The sequence below is a fragment of the Bipolaris victoriae genome (assembly GCF_000527765.1).
Source record: "Bipolaris victoriae FI3 unplaced genomic scaffold scaffold_22, whole genome shotgun sequence".
Classification (NCBI taxonomy): domain Eukaryota; kingdom Fungi; phylum Ascomycota; class Dothideomycetes; order Pleosporales; family Pleosporaceae; genus Bipolaris; species Bipolaris victoriae.
Window position 1 is genome coordinate 148,158 of NW_014575370.1, and position 21,799 is coordinate 169,956.

Consider the following 21,799-nt stretch of genomic DNA (forward strand, 5'->3'; position numbering starts at 1 on the left):
GTGACGATGAGGTGAGAATCACGCGTAGCAGGACACATGGCAGGAAACGTGTAAGCTCCACTTTCGCTAGCCTGCAGGGTTACATACCATTGGGGGACACCACAAGCGGACTGTGTAAACACCAACAGAGTAACCTTCTTGCTGGAACAACCAATGCATTGAGAGAGGGCAAGGTGGCTGTCGTTCTGAAGCCTTACTGTAGGTAGGTAGTATGTGGTCTAAATATGCAACCTGCTTACAGCCAACAAACGACACAGTACTGCCCAGATAAGCCTTCAACGTTCTAATCAGAGTTTGTAAGCGCATAATTAGATAGTTTTGTTTTTCTTGCGTCCAATCTAGGCCACAGCCAGCAAATGTGCCAGGAACTACGCGATATAATGTCACACTTGGAAGAGCCTGAAGACACACACATATCATACACACACACACCAAGTACTTTGACAAAAAGGATAAATGGAATGCTAGCCTTGAATTTGTATCGTGTTTTTACCGACCTCTAGACCACCTGCCCTCTTCCTCTGCCACGCGCCATACGTACACTATGAGGAATAAACTTGAGGGCGGACATACTCGACGTTAGACTATCCATAGGGTCTACAGTTTGCGCTGATGAGGTGGACTTGGGAGAGACACTCGCTTGGGGACTTCCACGCCCAACTGTACGACCTGGGCTTTGACCTTGGCCAAACCCTCCACGTCCGTGAAGCTTGGTAGGATAGCGTCGAGTCTCTCCTTGACTGTGTTCTTCTTTCTCTTCTTCGTCTTGGTCGCGAACGACATCCATACTGTCACCTACCGTACTTGCACTCGACTCACCTCTCTTCCTTCCAGTCGCTCCACTGGTACCTCCTGCTGAGCTCAATGTAGAGCTTCTCCGTCGATGAGGGGGTATCAGCATGCTGCTTCGTCTATCGATGCCATCTTTTACGACAATGAAATCGTACTCGCGGGGAAACTGATGCTTATCTATGCAGTGCAAGCGGCGCTTCTGAGGCGTGCTGCATAGCCGATCGCACTCTGGCAAAAGACAGGCATACTGGAACAGATCAGTTGGAAGGCCCATAGTATGCTGTTGGACGTACTTATCACCGCTACACTTGAAGCCCCCAGATGCAGATGGAGGTCTTGTCGCCTTTTGAGCAGGAACGAGAATCTGGGGGCTAGGAGCGGACATGCAAGAAACGAAGCAAAGACGCATAACCTACCGTTTTCTCTCCCTGATCCCGCTTGGCAGCGTTGATGGGGTCATGGTACTCTGCAATATGCAGGTGCAGATAGTGCTGGTCTGGGAAGTTTTTGTGGCATTCGCTGCAACGGTTCATGTGGACCTGATGGTAATGGACATCGTGTTCCTCAATGGAAGCAAAGGTAAGCGGGTCGTGCGGGGGCAGTGAGCACTTCATGACGGCGTGCTCGTGTGATACAGCGGAATCAGCGTCTAGCTGGACAATCTTGATATCGACCGATGCCTCACGTGAGTACGAGGTGCTGTGAGCGTCTGGTGACGACGAGTCGCGGTGTGAGCGCTTGACTCCCATTATTTTTTTGTATGTGTTTGCTTGCTGGGTTGACTAGAAGGAGGCGTAGTATGAAATTGGGCAGTACCTTTGACTGGCGAGTGATGGCGCCCGAGTCTTGTGCTGCGAGGCTGTCTCAATGGCGCGGGGTGGCAAATCGAGAATGTGGTGTGATGTGGTGGGCGGGCGGGTAGGATAGTAGTATGTGTGTGTAGTCATAGATGGTGTACGTAGTACAGGGAGGACATGGTAGTCGGCCGGGACGTGGCTGCTTAGCTCCGACGTTCATGGCCACTAGTTCGCGACTCAGCCGCCGCCGACTTGACTTTCTCACACCTCTCCACCACGGCCATCGCCTCCTCTTCTGACGCCATACATTCCTGCGTCTTGGGTGCTGTTTGCTTCCGAGACCCTCGCCCGCGCTGATTGTCCTCTACCCAGGGCACGCCACTTCACCATAAATGGAGCACGCCAGCCACAACGCCCGCCGCCTGCTCCGTGCCTTGGTCTGACCTGCCCGCCGACCGTGGGGTCACATCTGAACGTCGCCGGCTCCTGCATACTTCAGCCATGGCCGCCAACACCGAACAACTCGACAGGTGCGCTTTTCTCCCTTGCCCCCGTCCCACTACGCCACATGCTGACTCACCACAGGCGGGCAAGAGCGATTGCGACGGAGCTCTACAGGCGCGTCGATGGCGGCTCCGGGTGCGCCGAATTAGCTGCCGTGCTGCAAGAGTAGGCAACGATGTCTCCCAATTCTCGCGACTACTAAGCCCCTATAGGTACCGTGCCGCCTGCGAGACCCTCATCTGCAACTTCGAATACGCGACCGCCCACGAACTCCAGACGGCGCTGTGGAACGCCCATCTCAAGGTCAACGCCGCTTTCCGACAAGAACATAAGCTTGTATGCACTATCGAATCTCCACGCTTGCAACGGCACTAACACGTGGGCAGCTCAAGCGCTCCAAGGACCATGTCGTGGAGATCCGAAAGTTTCAAAAGACATATCTCCAATTCATCAAGGCCAGCCAGCGCTTCTACCGCCAGTATATTCTGAATCTTGATGCCCAGTTCCATGGCATTCCCGAGCTGCGCAAGATTGCCCAGAAATGGAAGGACGACAGTAGGCTCCCTCTCCCCGTCAGCCACGCCAAGCTTAACCGTAATGCAGCCTCCAAATCGTCTCCGCGCCGACCCATTCCCGCGAATTGGAAGACGCAGGTTCTCTTCTCGTGCCACCAGACGCTCATCCAACTCGGCGATCTCTCCCGCTACCGCGAGACCGAACTCGTCGATAAGAACAAAGAGCGCAATTGGGGCCCCGCCAAGGGATATTACGATCTGGCGGCTGAGATTTACCCAGACTCTGGACACGCACCGAATCAGCTCGCCGTAATTGCGCGCGAGGACGGTGACCATTTCCGTTGCGTGTACCACCTGTACCGCTCACTTGCAAGCAAAGAACCATACCCTCAGGCCAAGGCCAACCTGGCCACCGAATTCAAGCGCGTTATCGCTGCATGGGACAACGGACAGCTCATCAACAACCACAAGTCAGCCGAAGGAACGACTGGTCGTGCTCTTATCGCATGGTTCATCCGGTTGCATAGCAAGATCTACAAGGGCGAGGAATTCGCGGCACACGATGAGTTGGAAGGCGAGGTACTCAGCCATCTAGCCATTGAGCTCAAGGAACGCCCGCTGGATTCTATTTTGACCAAGATAATTCTCATCAACATGTCGGCAGAGTACTTTGCCACAGTTCAGCTGCAAAGTATGTCTAGAATTCTCCGTATTTGACTGCGCTGACTCTTCCAGGCGAAAACCCGCCTCCCAACATTATGCGCACATATTTCTACTACCTCCGTCTGAATGTCAAGACATTCTTCATTCTCCTGCAGGTTTTGCAGCCAGAACTGGACCGTCTGTCGGAAGGCAACGACGTGAAGCACCAGAATGGAGAACGCACGATGCAGCTCTCAGACAAGATCACTGCTGTAGCCCGACGTATCCTGCCAGGACTTCGCCTGTATAGCACATGGTTCACGCGCTACTGGCAGGTGCTTAATGCCAACATTGCTGACACCCTGAACACTGTCGACGTGCAAGAGCTGTGGAAGGCATACGCCGCGACGCTCTCCCTCCTGGCCTCCAGTTTCCCGGTCGACCAGCTGCCCAAGGAAGTCTACATGCTCGAGGAGGATACAGACACCATCGGGTTTGAGCCCCTTATTCACCCTGACACTATGAAGGTGTGGTACAATGGGGACAAGATGAAACCAAAGTGGAGCGAGTTGAACCGGAACCACCCGAATGTCGAGATGCTCATGCGAGTCAAAGACCTGCTTATCGACGGTCTTCTTCTTGTACAGAACCCAGATGCTCCTTTGGACCTCGCAGGCCCGCGATTCATCTATCGGGAAGAAGGTGTGCCATCTGAACTGTTAGCGAGCCCCACCAATCAGCCTGACGGCTCTCCTGTTCTGTCTGTGCAAGCAGCTGATATGCCTCTTTTTCAGCATGTAGAGGCACCGATTCCAGATGACCAAAAGTCTTTCAGTATTGCTGCAGCCTCGGAATCCGCGTCTATCACGCTCGCCAAGGACAATGCGATGCGAAACATGGTAGATGACCTGGTAGGAGAGGAGGCCGGATTGGACCCACTGGTCGAAGAAGATGAAAACATTCCACCTACCCCACCGGAGCAGACATTTGACGACACCACTGTTGTTAACGATACCACATACGCCCCGGCAACTTATTCGATCAATGACTTGGTCAACTCGGTCAGGAACTACAAGCCTTTGTCTCCCGCTCCTGCGTCTGGATTGCTTTCTGCGCCCATGGGTAGGACTGCATCTACTTCTTCCATCCGCCAACCACCCAACCTACCCTCAGTACCCGATGGTCAGTCGAATTCGAACTCGATTTGGAACCGTGCGCCTGGCCCAGCATCACCGCCCATGATGAATTCCAATGGGTTCGGGAACGATATTCGTAGGTCTCCTATGATCGGTACCAAGCCTGGCATGTCTGGCCATGTACGAGGAGATTCGGCAAACTCACTCCTAAGTGCTGACGCCCTGACTCCTACTACCAACCGGACCTTACGGCCCATCAGCGGTAGCTTTAGTGGCGGTCTTGGCAGTGGTGCCGCCTGGGGAACCCAAGGAAGCAGCCCCGTGACCTGGGGATCTGCCGCGTATAGTAACAACTTCAACAACAACAATAACCAGTACGGATACGCCTCCAATGCCAACATGGCAAGTCCGCTGCTGTTCAGCTCATACGGCGAGGGCGCCAATAGCTCATGGGGCCATACACCGCCCAACGGCCAAGGCGGTTGATTGACTGTAGCGCAGCCGTAGTAGGCTGCTCGTTGCTGTCTTCTTATCAATCGTCAAGGACTTCGAGATCCCTCTGCCGTCCTTAGCTGTCACTGTGCACCAACAAAGGATCGGCTTGCATGAAGCTCATATATGCTGATTTGTTTCTGCCTGATACCTGTGCAACAGCCAAGGCGTCTATCAAAAGATTCTCGGAACAAGGTCTTGAGGGATCTGTTCCGCCATCTGGAAGTTACTCACGCTTTGGTTCACGTCCTGATGACTTTTTGTAGTGAGGGGAACAAGCAAAGGAGGGGAAAGTGACGAACTCGATATGCTTCACATTTGAGATTACTGTGGTATTTTTGGGGCTTATGTTGACTTTTTGTGTCTATGACATGGCAGAGGGGACAAGGCGAGTCTTTTCATCATGTAGCTTGCTGAAGTCGCATGGCGGCGTGCTGTCCTTTGGGCGAGCGCAGATGTCGAGCCGTCATAGGAGGGGGGCCAGTCGTGACAGTGTTTTGTGCTTTAGGATATTATCATGGAGTTATGCGTATATGTGAGGTCTTTCTTGTCTGAGGTGGCGTGATGATGATGACAGCGGAGATCGTGGTGGTCGTGGCGTGGGGGTGGGTGGGTGGGTGACTAAGCAGGGCGGGTGCAAACAGGGCAAACAGAAGCATGCAAGCAAGGCGTAGAAGCGCTGCAGGGTTTCAGCCATCGCACCTTCACACTCGAGCGCGCCTGCTTCGCTGGTTTGCCTTGTTTTCTTGGACTGTGCCTGCTGATGGAGAAGCGGCTGCTGCTCCTTCAGGACGACGCTGGACTCGTTGGGGGTGGCTCATAGCCCGCAATTCCGAAAGGTACTCACCCACTTGTCGCTGTGCTGTCCCGCTCCATGCCACTCCGCTATCGCGAACATCTCGCCCGCCATGTCTGCCGGCGGCCCTGGAGATTTCCGGGAGCCGTCCGCCCTATACAGCTTCACGTCGTTGATGGACTCGCTCTCTAACGGCCTCGCAGGAAGCATTCACCAAAAGGGTAGCAGGTTGCCCACCATTCAGCCTGCGTCGCCGCCGACCAAAGGCGCGCCGCATTCTTCCACATCGCCCAATCAGCCTGCATATTTTCCCATTCCTAGGGGCCACCCACATGCCACAGTCATTGCAAGCTCCGGATCCTCTACCACCGAATCTTTTTCCGAAGTGACGTCGTCATCGTCGCGGGACTCGCTACCCAATCCCCAAGGGCGCAACGCCCCTACCACGCCCCAGAAACAGGCGCGCAGCAACAGGCGGAAGCAGTCGAACAAGTCGGGCGGCAGATGGAGTAGGGGAGGAGGCTCATCAGACGATACCGGGTCTGACCGTAAACCCCCCACGTCACAGCCAGCAGAGCCCACGCACAGTGCCGCCTCGTCCCCCCAGAGCGCGTCTAAGACACGCCAACAACCTTATATTGCTACAAACAACCCATCGTCAAGCCAGACGCGATTCATGGCAACAGCCTTTGGAGGTCCTTCGGGAGATTCGCGGAGGGGAGTAGTCTCTCCTCGTCCCAAGGGTCGCGGTATGAGCCAGTCACACATGTATACTCTAACACTGAATCTGACTGGCCCTATGCAGAAGCGAAGAACACTCTCTGCCGCAATGTCACCATATACGGTCACTGTCGGTACGAGAATAGTAAGTGCCCGTGACCGCATCTGCCAAAGTGTCTGTAGTGACCCTGTCCAGCCTGTCCGTACATACACGACAACCTCAAACTGAATCAGAATGAGAACACCAAAAAGAGGTTCAATGTTGACTCGCCATCTTTTACTCCATTGCAAGCAAACACGAACGGATCTGTGACACCTTCGCCTCGCAGTGCTGCCATCTCTCCCAAGGCGGCTAACGCCGCCGTCTTTACACCCAAATCACAACGTTCCAGTGAGTTTTGAACAGTCGTTGGCTGTACTGTCATTCGTATGCTGATTTCTTTCAGCTGTCACCACTCCGCGTGTGCATGCAAAAGAGCCCGCGATTGATTGGCATTCGCAAGACTTTCAAGAATTTGTTCCACAGTCTTTTGATGGTCAGCAGATGGTGCGTGGGGCTTTCATTACATCTGATTTTTTGTCCTCAGAATGATTTGACATGGCGTGCCTAGCACCCATCTGGCTCGAACAAGGATCTCGACTTACAATCAGTCCAGGTTGATCCTAATCTTGGCTACGATCCGTTTAGTACACCCACCAGCATATCCACACTGGGTGGTCCAAGCCACCAGGCCGCTACCATCAACCCTTACGCACAAGACGCTTCGGCGACGTACTTTCAGAACGCCAATGCTTTCCAGAATCCAGCCTATCACTTGTACTGGCCGGTAGGACCTCAGCCTACCGGCTTGCTTGCTTACCAGCGCACTGCTCATGACTTTTTCATACCCGATGCGCTGCGAGAAGAATTGCAGAAGAAAGCAGAGGTCGCACGCCAGATTGCCCCGAACAGTACTCTGCCTGCCATTGAGCAGTTTCATTCGTTGTTTTGCTTGGATATGTCACCTCAGAAAAACACTGCGCCTTTCGGATATGCTAGCTGGATTTACAGAGCTGTATCCAGCAAAGATGGAAAAACATACGCACTGCGACGTCTCGAAAACTTCCGACTGACGAGTGAGACTGCTATTCGCTCTGCTCAACCATGGAAACGTGTTTTGAACGGCAATGTCGTTACTATCCATGAAGCATTTACCACTCGAGCCTTTGGCGATAGTTCCTTGATTCTCGTCACAGATTACCATCCGAATTCCAAATCCCTTGCTGACGAGCACTTCAAGCCTGTGCAGCGATTTCATGGAAGACAGCCAACCTCATCGCATGTACCAGAGCAAGTTTTATGGGGCTACACTGTCCAAATTGCGTCAGCGTTGAAGGCAATACATGGGTCAGGATTGGCTGCAAGATTGATCACACCTTCGAAAATCCTACTCACTTCAAAAAACCGCATACGGTTAAATGCCTGTGGCATCATGGATATTGTTCAGTTTGATAATGCGCGATCTGTGCCTGAGCTTCAGGCAGACGACTTTGTTCAACTTGGGCGGTTGATACTTTGCATCGCGAACAACAACCCAACAGCTCACTTACAGATGCAGAAGTCCATGGACTACATTACAAGAAGTTATACGGCCCGCCTCAAGGAATGTGTTCAATGGTTGCTCAACCCCCAACCACCAGCTGGAACGCCATCATCTCCCACCTCTCCAGTACCTCTGCAAAAGGACATTGATACTTTCCTTGGTGGGATTGCTGATCAGTTTGCATCTGTTTTTGATAGTGAGCTTCATGCCCAGGACAGCCTCACAGTCCACCTTGGTAAAGAGTTGGAATCATCACGATTGGTCCGCCTGTTGATCAAGCTCAATATGATCAATGAGCGGCCAGAGCTAGACGCGTCCCAAAGTATGCCAGGGAACAGTGGCACAAATCCATCGTCGGTATGGGCCGAAACTGGCGAGCGCTATTATCTTAAACTCTTCCGCGATTACGTTTTCCACCAAGTGGATGCAAATGGACACCCCGTTACGGATCTGGCGCATATCCTGGACTGTCTTAACAAACTAGATGCCGGTACAGATGAGAGAATAGGACTAATCAGCAGGGACGAGCAAAACGTGCTGATTGTGAGCTACCGAGAAGTGAAACGAGCACTGGAATCAGCGTTCCAGGATTTAGTACGGGCAGGGCGGAAATAGGACTTCACCAGGTCCAGTTCACTCGGATAGCCTCGTTACTAACGCAGGCCATCTGCAAGCTGTCCCAGTGCGGGTGTTAGGGACAAGCATTCATGCAAGATGACATTGTCATTATTGAGATTGTTGATAGCCCACAGGCTTCTTCAAAGAGAATGAATGTAGGTGTTTGACGGGCCAGGGGCTTGTTATCAAGGGTGAAGATGTGGGGGGGTTTGCACGAGCTACGCAGTGTTGTATTGAGGGATGGAATATTAGGAAACAGGACAGATACAAATTATTGACAACACAATCAGACGTTTTTTTAAAACTTCATTCGTTCTCAGAATGATCACTGGATGAAACCTTGGCCGCTAATGCAAAAGACTAGAGATGGTGGTCTGATATTTGGTAACTAGAACGTGACGGCGTGACAATAACGGCAGTAAAGCATGACCTGGCAGGCGTATGTAATATACCCATCCTCTCACCATCGCTGAAGCCCAGAACCATATCTCCTTCCTTTCCTCAAGCACAACGAACCTATGATCAAGGATGCTTGGTCGGCACCGCCTCGCCAGTATCGCGCCGTGGGGCTCGGCGAATTTAGCACAACTTAGCGCGAGATTTGCTGTCCCTCAATGTCCGAAACTCCGCCCCACACTAAGCACTTTCTCCCCGCTACGACTCCAACCATCGCCTTTCCTAAGAAAAACAGCAACCATAACAACAACCACAACAATGCCTGGAAATTACGAGCTACTGTGCCTTGAGAACCCGCTCCTGGATATCCAGGGCGTTGGGTAAGTCAGACACCCTCCCCTAGACAGCTTGTTGCCATGATACATCCCTGTCGTCGGGGTGGAAGAGCACCGCAATGAGCTTACATTGAGAACTTGCATTGACAGCCCGCAGTGATCAAGCTCTTCTGGATAAGTATGGTCTCAAACCCAACGACGCTATCCTCGCCGACCCAGAGAAGCATATGGGATTGTACGAGGACTTGATCCAGAACTACAAGGCCGTCCTCATCGCCGGTGGTGCTGCGCAGAACACTGCCCGAGGTGCTGCATACGTCCTTGAGCCCAACTCAGTCATCTACATTGGCTGCATTGGCAAGGACAAGTACGGCGAGACTCTCGAGAAGATCTCTGCCGATGCTGGTGTCAAGACCGAGTACCTCTACGACGAGAAGACCCCCACCGGTCGCTGTGGTGTTGTCATCACTGGCCACAACCGCTCACTGTGCACCGACCTCGCTGCTGCCAACAACTACAAGCTTGAGCATCTGAAGCAGAACCACGTCTGGAAGCAGGTTGAGAACGCCAAGGTATTCTACGTTGGCGGCTTCCACTTGACCGTCTGCGTACCCGCCATTAAGGCGCTTGCCGAGGAGGCTGCATCAAAGAACAAGGTACGGACACGTTTCCAGTCGGCCTTATAGAAGTACCGAATACTGACTGTTTGACAGCAATTCATTCTCAACCTCTCCGCTCCATTCATCTCACAATTCTTCAAGGATCCTCTCGATGAGGTCATCCCGTACGTCGACATCCTGATCGGCAATGAGACCGAAGCCGCAGCGTTCGCTGAGTCTCATGGCTTTGAGACCAAGGAAGTTAAGGAGATTGCAAAGAAGATTGCCAGCTTGCCCAAGAAGAATACCAGCAGACCAAGGACAGTCGTCTTCACCCAAGGCACTGACCCCACCATCGCCGTCACTGCCAAGGAGGGTGGTGAACCTGAGGTCAAGGAGGTTGCCGTACATGCCATCAGCAGCGACAAGATCAACGACACCAACGGTGCCGGTGATGCATTCGCTGGTGGTTTCGTCGCTGGTATTGTCCAGGGCAAGCCTCTTGAGAAGGCTATTGACATGGGTCAGTGGCTTGCGAAACTCAGCATTCAGGAGCTCGGTCCCTCGTACCCGCAGCCCAAGCAGACTTACAGCGGCTAAGCGTTTTTCACATAATGTGAACGCGGAAGCTCGTGTATTTCAACAATCTACGAGAGAGAGAAGTAGCATGCTACCACAAGGTAGAAGCGTGCTTGCTGTCTCCAGGCCTCCGCATGACGGGGCGTCTAGATTTTGGTATGTATTGTCATTGCATTATGACGATGTGTTTGTTTCGGCGCAGGGCGATTATAAAAGTAAAACATGGCCTTTCAACAGCCAAAGATAGATACCCTTAGCGGTTAAGCTGCTAGATAACGAAGAAAATGAGATGAACCAGTCAGTGATTGACTGAGGTTGCTGCATTATCATGGAGATGTTCTACTTTTGTGCAATTATGAAATTTATGATTGTGTGATTCATGTACAGCATTAACAACGGGTCGTTGCTGATCTTCAGATACCATTCATCCAAGTCTCCACGCTAAATGATCAAGTAACAAAACGCCACACCATGCCTCGTTAGATACATTATGCGTCCTATTCCTCGTTGTCATCGTCGTCGTCGTCGTCTTCTTCTTCTTCTTCAAGGTCTGTACGCTCAACGATGAGATTACCACTCCGCCCAATGCGCTGCTTGATCGAGCCCCCAGCCTTCAAATCATAAACTTCTCTCGGCATGGGTGACACAAGCTGAAACTTGTATTCGTGCTCGAAATCCTTTGGCTCTTCAACCTTTTCTCCAGCCTCGTTTCCAGACTGCAAGATGTCATAACATTCGACGAAAGCGTAGAGTTCCTCAATGTCCGCGTCTGCTGCAAACTTGCGCACTACACGTTGAGCATCAGGCATGCGCAGACTAATTCTCACCACATTGGTTTCGCTGGCATTGGGCTCGGGACGTATGGAGGCTGCGCGCCACTTGCGCCATTGCTGGAGGTTCTGGGCGTAGCGCTCAATGGCTTGTTCGCGCTCGAGGGCCTCCTTTTCTTCTCTTGCTTTGCGCTCTGCCTCTTCCTTCTTCTTGCGCGCCTTTTCACGGTCAGCCGCAAGTGACCGCTCGTATGCACTATTCTGCTGCTCTCTGATACTGCGCGTGGCCTGTTGTTCTGCGCGCTGACTGCGCACGCGATTCAGTGGCTCAGTGTGCTGTTGCATTGCAGTGCGCAGCTTGGCAACATATTGCTGAGGGGGTGTGGGACCCGTGACTCGGGTAGCGATACCCATGGCGGTCGAAGATACCTGCGGTGTGTGTACAATCAATCCCGTAAACGGGAACTTTGTGCATGAGAGCGCGGCGGAGACTTGGTATGCTTCGGAATCCTGGACATTGCCTGCCCAGAGGATGATGTTGTTATCGGGATTTCGTACAAACTCGATGACTTCAGGTGCGAGAAGCGTATCGCGGATGAAGGAAGATGTTTCGTCGTGCTCTGGGCTGATGAGGACGACCATGAGGAACTGGAGGTTCTTCTTTGCCAGGTCGAAGGCTTGAGCGTATCCGCTCTCGAAGAACGGCAAATTGTGGCTTCCATATTCCTCCTCGAATTCGCGGATAAATCGGGCAGCCGTGTCTCGTGGGTTCAAGGGCCGGCGCCCGCTTGTGCTGCGTTGCGACGCAGGCGTGTTGATGTTACTGGCTGTAAGCCTCCCCCATACACGAGGTAGGAAAGGAAATATCCATCCTAACAACCGTAAGCTCTTTGAGAACAAAGAGTATACGAGCGAGAAGGGCGCGAAAAAGATTGCAAGGACCAGCGGAACTTGAGTGCTGACCTGGCTTTCTGGCTGCGGGACGACCCTAGGTGCTGGCTCTATCATTGGTCTCCTTCCACTACTTGTTGACGATCGAGGCGCTCCGAAGCCATTCAACAGTGTTTCTTGCCGCCGGGTATCTCGTGGGGGTTGTTGTGCGGCAGCAACGGCGACGGGATCTTCGGTAGGTTCACCATCAAAGAAGCGTGTTACGGCAATGTTGACGTTCCACTGCGCTCGCTGGAGTAGGGGTATCGCGGCGTCGACGGCTTGATCTGTCACAGCAGTGTATTGCTGAAGTGCGGCTTGTTGGTCTGGCGTGAGTGATCCGATGTCTACGCCGGTATCCGCCATCCTGGCGTCGGCGACCTTCTAACCTGGTCCAAGGCTTGGTTCAAAAATCGCGCTCGTGAGATATGGGAGACGAGTTCCGAGTAGACGGGGTGTGAAATCTGAAAGGACTGTGATGCGGTGGGGTGTATGGCGGGTGAAAGCGTAAGTTTATACGTTGCCTGTTCTTCGCAGCGATGATGTACATTGAGGTGGTCGTAGCTTCAGCCCACCAACTACGTACGGAACCCAAAGGTGAGGCTAGTCCCCAACTCTTGTCACGCAAGGTATTGACAACCCAGGTTATTGATTCGCCCAAGTCACACTGTCGGGCTGATCTAGCCCCGGTTTCTAGTCTGAGTAGTAGATTTGTACCCTACAATGAAATTTTTTTTGTTTATTTTCGTCATGGGTCGCCGTTGCTTCTACCATGGTTCGGAGGTTCAAACTGGCTGTACTGACGTTTGGACCGCCTGTACTAAACAGATCGCAGCATATACAACACGCAATGCAGATTTCTCATGTTGTAGATATCATGAACAGATTACAAAGCTTTCAAATACTAACCTGTTTTGAATGCAAGTAAATTTAGGTATGAAATTCCAATGAACGCCACATCAAATCGGATAGTTGCAGGCAGCCATGGTGGCTGTGAAACAGCCACAGATACACAACGTGGCCATCAAAGCACATACCGAGGTCATCCTCTGTGCAAATAACAAGGGTAACAAGATGCTCTACTTTCTCAATCCGCACTTGTGGCAAAGAAGTCCATTTTGAGGACTTGTTTCCATAGAATGATGCAAAAAGTCGGCTTTCCCGATAGATGCATATACCTTGCCATTGCAGTGATGTACTGGCAATTGAACTTGTAGTTTGCCTGACAATACAATGTGTTTTTGGGGGTCCAAAAAGTTCACGAATGTATCGTGTCATGGGGGTACGATGTGTACTATTCGTATTTCAACAGGAAGGCATTTAAATTTACATGAAATTGGGATTTGATGTGCCAGAATGCAGCTAAAAGACAGGATGCAAACGAGCGACCTGAGTTTTTGCTACTTTGAAAATCCTAGGTGTCAAACTTCACAGTATATAAAAATGTTAATCCTATAAAATCTCAATGTTCACAAAATGAGCACGCCGGGTTGGCGCAGTGGTAACGCGTCGCACTTGTACCATTACAGCTATGCGAAGATCAGCAGTTCAATTCTGCTACTCGGCAACTTTCATTTTGAATGCGGGCATCTTTTCTTTTTGCTTCATCTTGTAAAGAGAGATCAATGGAATGTAAAGAGTGGTTTTTACAAGATAGCATGATTACCATACTTGGTACGCACACAATATATACACATGGAACATATTGCTTCTCTATATTAACCTAACTGTGATCATGAACCGTAGCAAGTGGACATGATGGCAATGCTTAAATAAACAAGTTCATATCATCTGATATCTCTGAACCTGCGCCCTTATCGTCTTGTGGGCCAATCCTAGTTACATTGCGTTTTAGCAGTGATTCGCATCGCTCATAAGCATCAAAGCTTTGCAAATTTGCAAAGTGCATGTCCCGACAGATAAATTACGGAGGTCCGACACATGGAATCAGGCGGTTCCGTACTCAAAAATCGTCGCATTTAGTCTTGTCTCGTACACACATGTCTCTATTTGAAAAAAGAAACAAAAAAAGAGTATGTGTGTATCCAGCTCGAAATCCGCCAAGTGGGAACAGCGGATTGAGCGAGGCAAGAGACCGGGATTTGGTTACTACAAGGAAGGCTTTTGCGCATCGAGAAGCCTTTTTTGTCTTTCGCATTCATGAATTTAATGAATGATGTGTTGAGACACAGTAGGCGCGTTGCGATGCGTGTGTGTGTGTGTGTGCAAAGACACCCCACGGCGGGTGGTGAGGGTTGCCTTTGTAGCTAGAAGGTTGATTGGTAGAAGGGGCAGAGCAGTTTCGCACCGAAAGGTTTTTCTTCATGATTATGTCACGGCGTGGGCTATACCCGGTTCGGCACTAGCTTGTTCCATCCTTTTCTCTGCTAGGCTTCCTCGACACCAGCCACTTCACGCGGCATATTTAGCCATTGCAACCAATGGCATGGCTGCACGGATAGCCGTGCTTTCCACATTCGCTTGAACGCGGGTGCTAGACTCTGGATTGTGCTGCTCGGATTGCGACATGGCTTGCGATAGGTCTGGCATGCTTGATATGGCGCTAGCTTTGAGTTGGCATCCCGTGCATGTTCAAGCCGTGTGTATAATCGAGTGACACATGAGAAATCTGCGAAGCTGATTTGCATCTTGTCCTTTTCATATCCTCCTGCATCCCCCTTCTCAAGGTTGATTGTACATCCTGGTTTTCCACATTCGTCTTCGAGCATGACGGCTCATACTCACAATGCAGCCGCGGAGCACACAGGCGGGCCTCCGGCAACTGGCCAAGACGCAGAGTCAGGCGCAAACACGGCGGTATCGCAGGAGAAAGATTTGGCAATTGGCCTTGTAGGCGAACACGCGCAGGAAATCGACCCAGCAATCGAGGCTAGAGTTTTGAAAAAAGTAGACTGGTTCTTGATACCGGCCATGATAGTCGGTATTTCTCACTGCCGGTAACCTAAGAGCCATCTGAATCGTTTGATTAACCAAAGAGCTTAGGATATGGGCTGGTATACTACGACAAAGCCATCTTAGGCTCCGCAGTCCTCTTCGGTATGACAAAGGACCTCTCACTCAGCATCACAGACACCAGCACGAGGCCGCCGACAATAAACACATCTCGTCTGTCATGGGCGACATCCCTCTTCTACTTTGGCATGCTAGCAGGTCTCTACCCCATGACTTTTGCGCTACAGCGCTTCAACCTCGGCCGCATACTAGGTGGCGTCGTCATGCTCTGGGCCCTGGTCTGTATGCTAACCGCAGCCGTCACCACGTACAAGGGGCTCTATGCGCAGCGCTTCTTTCTCGGTTTCGTAGAGAGCATCATACCCACTGGTTTCATGACTATAATATCTAGCTACTATACGCAGCAGGAACAGGCTATACGACAGAGCTGGTGGTTTAGTTCTACAGGCCTCTTTACGATTATTGGGGGTGCACTCAACTATGGCTTTGCACAGATTACCGCTGGCGACTTGAAACGCTGGCAGTACATCTATCTCTTAGCGGGCTGTTTGACTTTTCTCTTCGGTATCTGGTGCTTTTTTATCCCCAACTCGTGTGCTTCGGCATGGTTTCTCTCGCCTGCAGAGCGTGTTGTAGCTGTCGAGCGGCTCCGCAAAGGCGCGACCGGTGTGCGTTGCCAGAAGATCAAACCTGCTCAGCTCAAGGAAGCAGCACTGGATATTAAACTTTGGCTCGTATTTCTCCTCATGACCTCGGCGTACACGGTTAACGGCGCAGTGTCTGGGTTTGGTCCGCTCATTGTTAGTACATTTGGCTGGTCGACACTCGAATCGATTCTCTGGCAGTTCCCCCTCGGCGGCTTATGCCTCATTACTATCTTGCTGTGCGGATACCTTAGTTCACGGATCCCGAATATCCGCCTCATTTTACTCGTCGTAAACTGCCTCCCTGTCATCGCTGGCTGCGCTATGATTTGGAAAGCAGAATGGACCTACCATGCCGCCACCCCTGTCGCAGGGTACTCCATCATTGGCACTTTTGGCGCCGTCGTCAGCCAGACCATTGTTATTGGCATGTCCAATGTGGCTGGAGCGACTAAAAAGAGCGCCATGGCAGCTGCCATCTTTGTCGCGTATTGTGTGGGGAATATTGTCGGACCGCAGTTGATTGACAGCCGAGAAAAGCCAGCGCATTACCCAAAGCTGTGGAAGGGCTTGATTATTTGGTATGTATACTATTCGGTGCCTCTTTCTCTTTTTGAAACTGATGAGATACGTAGTTACTGCATCACCATTGCTGCAGCTGTAATGCTCTATCTTGTCCTTCAACGCGAAAACAAAAAGAGAGAAAGTATCCCTATCGACGAAGCAGAGCGCGACAAGCTGGCATTCATGGACTTGACTGACAAGGAGAATCCCTACTTTCGATATGTTTTGTAGTCAGGGTTGTGGCGCTTTGATACACCCACCCGGGGATTTCTAGCCTCTTACACCTGGAAACGGCCGGTCCGCTGCTATATCAGCTCGCCCCGTAACACTAAGCTATTAAGAGCGTAGCCTCTATAAGTTTAGTAAGCACTAGATACACCTTTTTCTCCTAGACCAACACCAATTAAACGTAGGAAGGGTTAAAGCTTGAAAAACGTGCCTTTAACTATAGGATTACTTGGATAGTAACACCACAAAGATCATAGTGCTTATATCTTAGATGAAAAAAAAATAGTTTCCTATGCGATATAGAGTAAACAAGCTCAATAACTAGACTACTTCTTATCTCATAAAATATATAAATCTGTGCCTATCCCTAGAAATGTTGACCCTCATCAACTCATTCTATCTCTACACTTCTACACCCAAGCACAACTTTCAATCAACCTTACCACCATGCAGTTCACTACCTCAACCCTCCTTGCTTTCAGCGCCCTACTTGTCACCATTAATGCCGCAACTGTCGTCGGTCCAGCACCAGCAGGACAAACTCACACTACCGTGATCAAGCACCTCGCCTACAGGTGTCCAGCAAAAGCGAATGCTAATCAATGTGCTTCTGCCACGGCAAAACTACGACTCAAGGAAGACAATGGCTGTGACGTACTTGGTACGCTACTTTACGCCTTAACAGCCTTTTATAATAACTAACACCGTTAAGCTTGTACCGTCGCTGCAGCATCTACACTTACTGCCTGTACTGCTGCTGTATCCGAGGGCGGATTAAGTACGATCATCATCGCTCTTAACGTATTCAAGCTAACTTTAATATAGACCCTATCGCTGATCTTGCCTGTATCTTAGCAGGTGGTATTAGTGATGTCGCGTGCAAAGGGTGTGCTTAGATCTATCGTTAAGAACCCAACTATGGGGGTTGAACCGTGTAGCCAAAGAAAAGCAGTACTTGTCATGATTTTGGAATGGTTCTTCATCCAGTCGTTGTAACAAGTAGAAATCAAATAGGAATAGAAGATGTAGATATCAAGAGGGAAATTCGTGCAATTTCGATAGTAAAATCGTCATATACAGCTGCAAACCCAGTCAAGCGGGAACCAAAACTGCGTGACCTGGCCGATGGCTACAATCCAAAAACAGCTCGAATACACAAAAAAGTCCAGTCTAGTCCCGTACAACAACGCCAATAGTAACAGGGACACAGCCTTTCCACCCGCGTGTCACATCCGTGTACTCCCCCTTCATAAAGCCCCGGGGGATATGTAACAATGCTCGCTCGAAAAACAAAAGAACAAGGGAATACAAAAGACGCCGAAATCCAGGGACAAAGAAGATAGACACAACGCCCTTGGTTTCAAACCCCAAAGACCAGTTGGTTCAACAGATTGGGTTCGCTTCGCTGTATGCATCCATTGGAAGCTCAAATATACAGCCGTCGTCGTCGCCGCGCATCCATCGCTTGGCTGACTGTTGCTCCTGACAAAAAGGAAAAGTGAAGGATAGGGTATAGTTGTAACAGGGAGGAGTGCGGACAAGGCATCTTCACGGTACGAGATAACAAAAGAAAAAAGATTGCTGATGCTTCACAGTCATCCATCAACGAAGTGGTCGAGGTCGGGGTCGAACGCCAGCTTCAGTGGCGCTGCGTACTCTGATTGTGGGAGGCCGTATCTCTGGCGCATCGGCCATAGCAGCGTCGTAGCTGGGGACAGGTGGGCTAGTTTCCCTCGGTTGTTGCTGGTTCTGTAGGAGTGGTGCTCGTTCGTCCCAATAACCGTTTTGATGGCTGGCCGTGTTTCGCAGGCTGGGAGAACCGACGGGGCTGGTGTATTCAGGGGGAAGCTCGCCAGGTTGCAGAAGAGTCAGGCCTTGGTTGGCTGGGATTGTCCTTCGATAATCCTCGCTGGTGCCTTCGCCGGGATCATCATCATTCGAGTCTACGAGGCTGAGTGCTGCGAGGGATATGTCTGTCGGACTACGCTGGGGGCCTGGGCTTGTGGGTACCTGTCTTCCAAGACGCATTTGCTGGCTACTAGAACGTGCATGTGCGTAGCCTGCTTGAATATAACTACCAGCCATTCCTTCTCTGACACCTTCCCGCCCAGAGTCTAACAGTATGGATCCTTGTTCGCTGCCATATGGTGGTGGTGGGGCCAAGCTTCCGGTTTGTGGTGCTAAACCCCACTTCTTAACATTGGCTTCAATGAACACGAAGCCCATCTGGCCAAAGTTGACATGGACGTGGCATGGACCATTTGCGCCGACTGTGGGGAAGAAGTTCTGGGTCTTGAGGCCGTGTGCAACGTCATCAAGCCTTTTACCATTGCGCGTGAAGAAGACTGTTCCGGTTCGAGGTCGGTATCCAACACCAATGACATCTCCTTGAACGTAAGCGGGACCGTATGCAGATGGTTGGAATGGCTGGTTGTATCGGCGGTTTCCATTGGACATGTATGATATTGACGATTTATGGTAACCTAAGAGGAGTTAGAATGTAAATGAAAGGATGGAGTGCAGTGGCAGACGTACCTGGGAGCCTAAACAATGGATATGGCTTGGTCGTCACACCAATCGCTATGCTTGTGCTCTCGGGCTTTTCGTAAACCTTGGCTTCCCAGTAGTAGACTTCGTTTTGCTTGGGTATCGGTAGGTTGCTCTGAACGCTGCATTCGGAATCGAAGAACTCAATTTCAGTACGACCTTCTACAAAGCAGTTTGCAATCTCGAGTTCGGGCTCGAATTCCCAAGCGGATACACCCTTTTCTTGAATGGCCAGGAATTGCGAAAGAGAGATATCGGTTTGAACGGATTCGGGCGGGTTTGCTTGAACGAAAGCTATGAAAGTCAGTGCACGTCCATTGCCATTGAGTAATCAAGCAAAGACGCAGTATATCAAACATACCTTTGGCTCTCAGGTACTCTGTTCGCTGCAGATCGTCCATAGACTCGAGCGCCTCGGCCTCTTCTTTGGCAAATTGCTGTTCGTCATCATATTCGCCCGGCCGCGTTATCCGGTCGAGGAAGATGCGGCCTGTTTGCGTGTACCTGAAGTAGTAAACAATGGCGGCGATGATGAGGCATATTCCCGCAGCGCCAAGGACGGAAAAGATGCCGATCATGATTCCCTTTGCCGTGGATCCGAGGCTGTTGTGGGAAGCTGTTGTGTGCGCGACGACATTGTGTTGGACGCGGTGGTGTGCGAAGGGTGTTGGCTGCATGGGTGGGAGATTGTGGCCCGGGTGGTACGACGTGTAGAGCGTCGACGTGGGCCCGTCCGGGTGGAGGGGCTCTTGGGGCAGCATTGCAAGGGGCTGGCGAGATGACTATCACGGGCGGGAGGCGGCGGAAGGTGGGCGACACGATCCAGGCCGTGAAGGAGAGCGCGGCGGCGCTGGTGATGGTGGTGTCGGGCTATCAGCGCTGGCAGTGGATGAAGCAGTGGGGGCCGGGACCAGCTCGGTGACGTGCAGAGACAGAGGCGCAGTGCTGGCGACGCGGCGGGGCGACGATGTGTGGTGATGGAGGCGAGATGGGCGGGTGGCAGCAGTTGCAAGTGTCGTCGGTGTGGAGAGAGGACCAAGGAAAAGACGTCGAGAGGCGGGATGGGATGGCGCCGGCGGGCGGCAGTAGTAGAGGGAGGAGTGGTGAGATGTGCGTGAGACGTCAAGTGCCTGACGCTGCGTTGCCACCTCGTCCACTGCCTGCACACGACACACGCAGGGCCGCGCCTCTCACCAGTCTGCCGATCTAGCCGTCACGCCTTCGCTTGGACTCTTCTAGGCGACTCTGCTGCAACAGCATCAGAACTCCGTCTGCATCTTGCTTTACTCTCCTCAACGCCGTCGCCCCTAGCTCTGCCCTCCATGATTGCCCGTTGGCTGCCCGCCGCCGCCGTCCAGGCCCAGGCCTCGGCCAGAACCAGACTTGCACCCCCAACACCAGCGCCTTGCATGGCCACAACACAATGCTTTGCATCTCTGCATGCTGCCTTTGCCAGCCTGGGTATCGAGCAGCCATGCGCCATGCACACCGGGTCACGTGATTTGTACTCGTCAATCACCATAGCATCGGCGTCTGTCTTGGGCCATGTTTCGCTTGGTGAGAGGCAAAAGCAATCTGACATCGACCCCATGGTTTCAGATGAGGCCAAATGCTAAAATTGGCGTGCAGCTGTAGTCGCCCGTAGGCGCCGCCGGCACACGGTTCGTGAAGGAGCCATTCCACCACTCGCTGCCTAAACGTTATGCAATCGTGAAACATTGACAGTCCAGAGCCGCCTACAAAGGCGCTTCACCATCAAAAACCACGGAGCCCCCACGACAATCCTCTACTGCAACTGCTTTGTTTATCTGCACCGCGAATCTTCTCGATGCCCCCGTCCCGCAATGTCCACCCCGCAATCGAATCGCAATCTGTGCATCAGCCTCGCAAGGCTTGACCTGCCCACCGTTGACGTCAATCATATTTGATGATGTCAGATTGCCTGTGCGCCTGCGACCGCGACCACGTTTATTTTTTCCCCTGCTTCAGATGATGCGATGCGTACAAGGAGTAGCATGTCGTCATCTAGCACTACAGGAACATAGAACTTCTTGCATGCTCTACTCTACCATGTATCTACTGTGGAACCAAGGCGCAACGGTGGATTGCCAGGCGCATGCACGCAGGGACTAAACATATTGCAGATGATGCTTCCCAGGTACCCGATCATACACTGAGTCAGGTCTGTGCAGCCTTGGTCCTACTACTCGCCGTCTGTTCATGCTTCCAAGCAACGAGAACGTGCTTCACATTGGCTTCGTCGCATCATGATGCTTCTCCGCAGAGCCAGCTGGTTTGATAGACGGAACATTCGAATATGTCAAGGCGAGTGCAGCTCACAACGACAGAGGAAAAGGTAGGAAATTGGGTCATGGCAAGAAATGAACAGTGTTGCTAAATATCGCTCCTGGTTAAAAGTACTATGTCGGCGATAGTTGGAATGGTACCCTAAGGATTGATAGTAGATTACCGAGAGGCTCTTGCTCAGCGATAAAGGAGAGCAATTAGACCGAGAGATAACCCAGCCACACATGTGCTTAGAGACTGGATAGGGGACAAACCCGACAGCAATCTAGAGCTGGCAAAACTTCCGCCGAGTCGATGGCACTGCTGCATGCCAACCCAAGTAAGTATAGGCA

At 51.6% G+C, this 21,799-nt stretch overlaps 8 protein-coding genes across 8 annotated transcripts; 5 read left to right on the forward strand and 3 right to left on the reverse strand.

The window, feature by feature from the left end:
* Positions 1–499: 499 nt before the first annotated feature.
* On the reverse strand, positions 500–1,541 carry COCVIDRAFT_93141 (hypothetical protein; the record flags this gene model as incomplete). Its single annotated transcript, XM_014703473.1, has 2 exons — positions 500–1,039; positions 1,209–1,541. The coding sequence occupies 2 exons, from the start codon at positions 1,539–1,541 to the stop codon at positions 500–502; spliced, it is 873 nt and encodes a 290-aa protein (XP_014558959.1).
* A 549-nt stretch (positions 1,542–2,090) lies between these two features.
* On the forward strand, positions 2,091–4,872 carry COCVIDRAFT_93165 (hypothetical protein; the record flags this gene model as incomplete). Its single annotated transcript, XM_014703474.1, has 6 exons — positions 2,091–2,119; positions 2,175–2,258; positions 2,306–2,429; positions 2,480–2,648; positions 2,697–3,299; positions 3,344–4,872. The coding sequence occupies 6 exons, from the start codon at positions 2,091–2,093 to the stop codon at positions 4,870–4,872; spliced, it is 2,538 nt and encodes an 845-aa protein (XP_014558960.1).
* A 914-nt stretch (positions 4,873–5,786) lies between these two features.
* On the forward strand, positions 5,787–8,592 carry COCVIDRAFT_35760 (hypothetical protein; the record flags this gene model as incomplete). The annotated part of the gene is made up of 5 exons (XM_014703475.1): positions 5,787–6,423; positions 6,480–6,539; positions 6,591–6,785; positions 6,841–6,941; positions 7,051–8,592. 5 exons carry the CDS (start codon positions 5,787–5,789, stop codon positions 8,590–8,592), a joined length of 2,535 nt encoding a protein of 844 aa, XP_014558961.1.
* Positions 8,593–9,309: 717 nt separating this feature from the next.
* COCVIDRAFT_35761 (hypothetical protein) lies at positions 9,310–10,525 on the forward strand (the record flags this gene model as incomplete). The annotated part of the gene is made up of 3 exons (XM_014703476.1): positions 9,310–9,371; positions 9,484–9,982; positions 10,040–10,525. The coding sequence occupies 3 exons, from the start codon at positions 9,310–9,312 to the stop codon at positions 10,523–10,525; spliced, it is 1,047 nt and encodes a 348-aa protein (XP_014558962.1).
* Positions 10,526–11,001: 476 nt separating this feature from the next.
* Positions 11,002–12,570, reverse strand: COCVIDRAFT_93072 (hypothetical protein; the record flags this gene model as incomplete). The annotated part of the gene is made up of 1 exon (XM_014703477.1): positions 11,002–12,570. The coding sequence occupies one exon, from the start codon at positions 12,568–12,570 to the stop codon at positions 11,002–11,004; it is 1,569 nt and encodes a 522-aa protein (XP_014558963.1).
* Positions 12,571–14,931: 2,361 nt separating this feature from the next.
* On the forward strand, positions 14,932–16,616 carry COCVIDRAFT_35763 (hypothetical protein; the record flags this gene model as incomplete). The annotated part of the gene is made up of 3 exons (XM_014703478.1): positions 14,932–15,145; positions 15,208–16,402; positions 16,457–16,616. 3 exons carry the CDS (start codon positions 14,932–14,934, stop codon positions 16,614–16,616), a joined length of 1,569 nt encoding a protein of 522 aa, XP_014558964.1.
* A 444-nt stretch (positions 16,617–17,060) lies between these two features.
* COCVIDRAFT_24660 (hypothetical protein) lies at positions 17,061–17,509 on the forward strand (the record flags this gene model as incomplete). Its single annotated transcript, XM_014703420.1, has 3 exons — positions 17,061–17,274; positions 17,326–17,391; positions 17,439–17,509. The coding sequence occupies 3 exons, from the start codon at positions 17,061–17,063 to the stop codon at positions 17,507–17,509; spliced, it is 351 nt and encodes a 116-aa protein (XP_014558906.1).
* A 706-nt stretch (positions 17,510–18,215) lies between these two features.
* Positions 18,216–19,921, reverse strand: COCVIDRAFT_93074 (hypothetical protein; the record flags this gene model as incomplete). The annotated part of the gene is made up of 3 exons (XM_014703479.1): positions 18,216–19,096; positions 19,149–19,454; positions 19,522–19,921. The coding sequence occupies 3 exons, from the start codon at positions 19,919–19,921 to the stop codon at positions 18,216–18,218; spliced, it is 1,587 nt and encodes a 528-aa protein (XP_014558965.1).
* Positions 19,922–21,799: the final 1,878 nt, after the last annotated feature.